At 45.0% G+C, this 3998-nt stretch overlaps 1 protein-coding gene across 1 annotated transcript in view; it reads left to right on the top strand.

Annotated features, from left to right (window-relative positions):
• Positions 1 to 877: 877 nt before the first annotated feature.
• LOC104985930 (zinc finger protein 239-like) overlaps positions 878 to 3998 on the top strand; it is a gene marked incomplete at both ends in the record, with an annotated part of 7088 nt that continues 3967 nt past the window's right edge. Inside the window, one exon of the mRNA XM_010836320.1 lies at positions 878 to 1004. Within this exon, the coding sequence (XP_010834622.1) occupies positions 878 to 1004 (127 nt within the window). The remainder of the gene's footprint in view (positions 1005 to 3998) is intronic.

The raw sequence follows: 3998 nt of genomic DNA, 5'->3' as shown, positions 1-3998 counted from the left end.
AATATCATATGTGAGACAGATCACTAGTCCAGGTTTGATGCATGATACAGGGTGCTTGGGGGTGGTGCACTGGGATGACTCAGAGGGATGGGATGGGGAGGGAGGTGGGAGGGGGGTTCAGGATGGGGAACACATATACGCTCATGCCGGATTCAAGTCAATGTATGGCAAAACCAATACAATATTGTAAAATTAATTAATTAAAAAATAAATAAAGTCACTGTGGACTTTGTCATCTCTAAAGACAACAGTCTTGCTGTAACTCATCTAGATAGTGAATGCCACTCAGTCATGTCCGACTTTTTGTGACCCCAGGGATGGTAGCCTAGCAGGCTCCGCTGACCATGGGATTTTCCAGGCAAGAATACTGGAGTGGGCTGCAATTTCCTTCTCCAGTGGACTTTCCCAACCCAGGGGTCAAAGCTGGGTCTCCTGCATTGCAGACAGATGCTTTACCATCTGATCCACCAGGGAAGCTAAAGTAAACTTAATTAATTAATTAAAAAAAAAATACAGTGGACTTTGTCATCTCTGAAGACACCAGTCTTGCTGTAACTCATCTAGATCGTGAATGCCACTCTGTGTTGAATGTTAACACTTCTGCATAGACAACCCAGTCTTGGTTTTAATTTCTGTATTTTTCATGTATTGTCCACATACATGACAAATTCCTGTTGATTGCAGGATATCATAATCTTAGGAAAAAGAGGAAATTATAAATTCGATTGCAGACCAACAGTTTGCTTCAAGCAGCTTTTAAAGTATCTGTCAGTATTATTTCATCTGAATTGAGCGTTACCCCTCTCACCTCTTCTCATTTTGTGTGAAACTAAGAATCTTCCTCAGGGCCCATTGGTGAAATGTGTTTTCATTTCAGGCACAGTTGACCTTCAAGGATGTGTTCATAGATTTCACTCCCGAGGAGTGGGAATGCCTGGACCCTGCCCAGAGGACCTTGTACAAGGACGTGATGGTGGAGACCCTCGGGAACCTGCTGTCTGTGGGTGAGGATCACTTCCCTCTGAAGTGGGGATCTGCCCTGGGGTACCTCTGCATGTTCCCTCTTTACCTTTTGAGATCTCCCGTTTTTCTTGACTAAGCTCAAAACCTTGTTGACTCACACATGTAAAGCTTCCTGATTGGCATCAGGAGTTTAAACTTGTCTTTCCTTCAGGTAACCTGCCCACTGTGTGATGCACAAGGAGTTTCTCCACAGCTTGAGTGTTTATAAAGCTGATTTCAAACTTTGAAATATCCAGTTGCCTGTTTTCTAGCCCTGTGTTCTTGGTTCAGTAGTTCTTAGATAGGAACTAGATACCTGCTGCATGTTGTACTGTATATTATACTGTTCCCTGTGCATTCAGAAGGAGACAGATAGTAAATTCATTTGAGAAGTATTTTTCTGTCGGTTTATAATATCCTCACTCCTTGGCTGACAAAAGAACTGCATTCTACACCTGCCTATGCAGGAGACACGGGTTCGATCCTTGGTCTGGGAAGATCCCACACGTCACAGAGCAGCTACGCCTCTGTGCCTCAACTACGAGCCAGCACTCTAGAGCCTGGAAGCTGCAACTACTGAGCCCACATGGGACAACTCCTGAAGCCCATGCACCCAGGAGAAGCCGCAGCAAGTGAGGAGCACAAGCACTGCAACTGGAGTGTAGCCCCTACTTGCTGAACTTGGGGAAAAGACCAAGCAGCAGCGATCACTCACCCCTGCCAAAAGAAATGAATACACCGATGTATTAAAAATAACAGATGCATTTATTAAAAAAAAAAAAAAAGAGGTTGGATTCTGGAAGAAGCCACAGTATATGGCATTACTTCCAAGTAGGAAGTTCTGTTTCTGATCTGAACATTATCTCCATTCTTGTGGCACAAGGAAGAAGACCCCTGGATTGTGGAGAATGAAGTGCTAATAGCAAAAATCCAGACGAGTGGGAAAGCATCCACAGTGTGATCACAGGTCAACTGTCACAAGGACAGAGAGGAAGCCACGCCGTTCATGGTGTTTGGGAAGCTCTCCAAGTGGGAGAGTTCTGTGAGAATACAGATGTTTAATGTTTGTGAACTCTCACAGGATATTTTTCTTCTCCCTAACTTACAGCTCTGTTCTTTGATATGTGAAATGTACAGCACCCTCCAGTTGTGCTGTAGCACCCACAGACATGAAGGCAAGATATTTTTTTTTTTGGCCTGTACTGGGTCTTTTTTGCTCTGTGGTCTTTTGTCTATTTGAGACGAGAGAGGGCTATTCTCTAGAGTGGGAAGCACAGTTACTCATTGTAGTGGCTTCTTTTGTTGTGAAGCACAGGCCCTAGGCACACAGGCTTGAGTAGTTTTACCACACAAGCTCAGTATCTGTGGCTCATCAACTTAGTCCTCGTGACATGTGAGATCTTCCCAGAATAAGAATCAAACCCATGTCTCCTGCATTACTGAGCAGATTCTTACCATGGAGCCACCAGGATGTTAGGGAAATTAAATAAATAGTTTTGTTTAGGCTTCAAGACAAAGCAGTGCATTCCTCTTACCTTGCTTCTAACCTGCATGGAAACTGCCCTGAGTGTGAATGTCCTGACTGTCTCCTGTGAGTGCAAGTCTTGCAGCACCATAGGTAAGATAGAGGACAAATCTTGAGATTGTTCAGCCTTTGCAGGGGCCCTTGCCAACCAAGGCCCAGGCTTAGCACCATCCAAGGCCCAGGCTTAGCACCATTCAAGTTGGATCCTTCTCTCTGCCTGCTGCTGCTAAGTCGCTTCAGTCGTATCCGACTCTGTGCAAAGCCATAGACGGCAGCCCACCAGGCTCCCCCGTCCCTGGGATTCTCCAGCCAAGAACACTGGAGTGGGTTGCCATTGCCTTCTCCAATTCTCTCTGCCTACCGTGAGGTAAATAAAGGTAACTTAAAACTGCAAACAGAAGTATGCGATTTGTGAGGATGATTATCCATATTACAATGTCACATTATATTTTGGTTGATCAAATATTCATTTTTCAAGTCGACTCTCTTTAGCCAGCCCACAGCTCCAATTGTATCCCCATACTGCCCTTTTCCTCTCCATTCTTTGTCCTGTTCTGGCCTTACACCCCTCCCAACCCCTCTGTCTCCCTCTCCATCAGCTGGTCCCCTTCTAACTGCCCCTGTCTCTGAGGGGGGAGCGGGAGCCCAGGTTCCCCCACCCTAGCAAGTTTGTTAACCCCTTTAGATTCTTCTGATCAAAGACCCCCATCTCCCTGGAGAGACATTCCAAGATTTTTATGAGTCCTTCTGTCCCTGTTATCACAGTCAATTTGAGCACTGTTCAATCTGTGTTGTAGCCATAAAGCTGTGACTATAGAAAGGAAGGATAACTTGTTTGATACAGGATGGCCATGATGTTGTTTAGACTCTGGAGAAAACTGGTTAAGATGAATTTTTTTTTCCTTTGAAAGTGCAAAACTGGTTCTTTTTACATGTGGAATTAAAAATAGCAAGCTTGTTAAAAAGGCGTGCCAAAAACAAAGCTTAAGGTTAACCTTTGCCAAGGCTTCCCAGATTACTCTAGTGGTAAAGAACCTGCCAGCCCCTGGGAGAGACACAGGAGACGTGGATTTGATCCCTGGGTAGGGAAGATCCCCTGAAGAGTGAATGGCAACCCACTCCAGTATTCTTGCCTGGAGAGTCCCATCATGGACAGAGGAGCCTGGTGGGCTAGAGTCCACGGGGTTGCAGGGGGTTGGACAGGACTGAAGCGACCCTGCATAGCGTGCCACCTTTGCCATGTCCTTGAAATACGTAACCCATTTTTCCAGAGATTTCAGTCTTGGGCAAATTAGAATTTTAAACCATGGCGCAGGGGGGTGGGAAGAAAAGGGGAAAGAGATTTTAAATCTCAAGCAGGAAAGTATGAGAGCTCTCAAGTCTGTCGATCTGCATTTCTGTTTGTCTCAGTGTGTGTCTTTGTTTTTGGATAATATTGCTGAGGTTAATTTGTAAATGAGCTCTAATTCAA

The sequence above is a fragment of the Bison bison genome, unplaced genomic scaffold, assembly GCF_000754665.1.
Source record: "Bison bison bison isolate TAMUID 2011002044 unplaced genomic scaffold, Bison_UMD1.0 scf7180017845659, whole genome shotgun sequence".
NCBI lineage: Eukaryota > Metazoa > Chordata > Mammalia > Artiodactyla > Bovidae > Bison > Bison bison.
The sequence above is the reverse complement of the archived record's forward strand: the minus strand, read 5'-3'. Positions and strand labels throughout refer to the sequence as shown.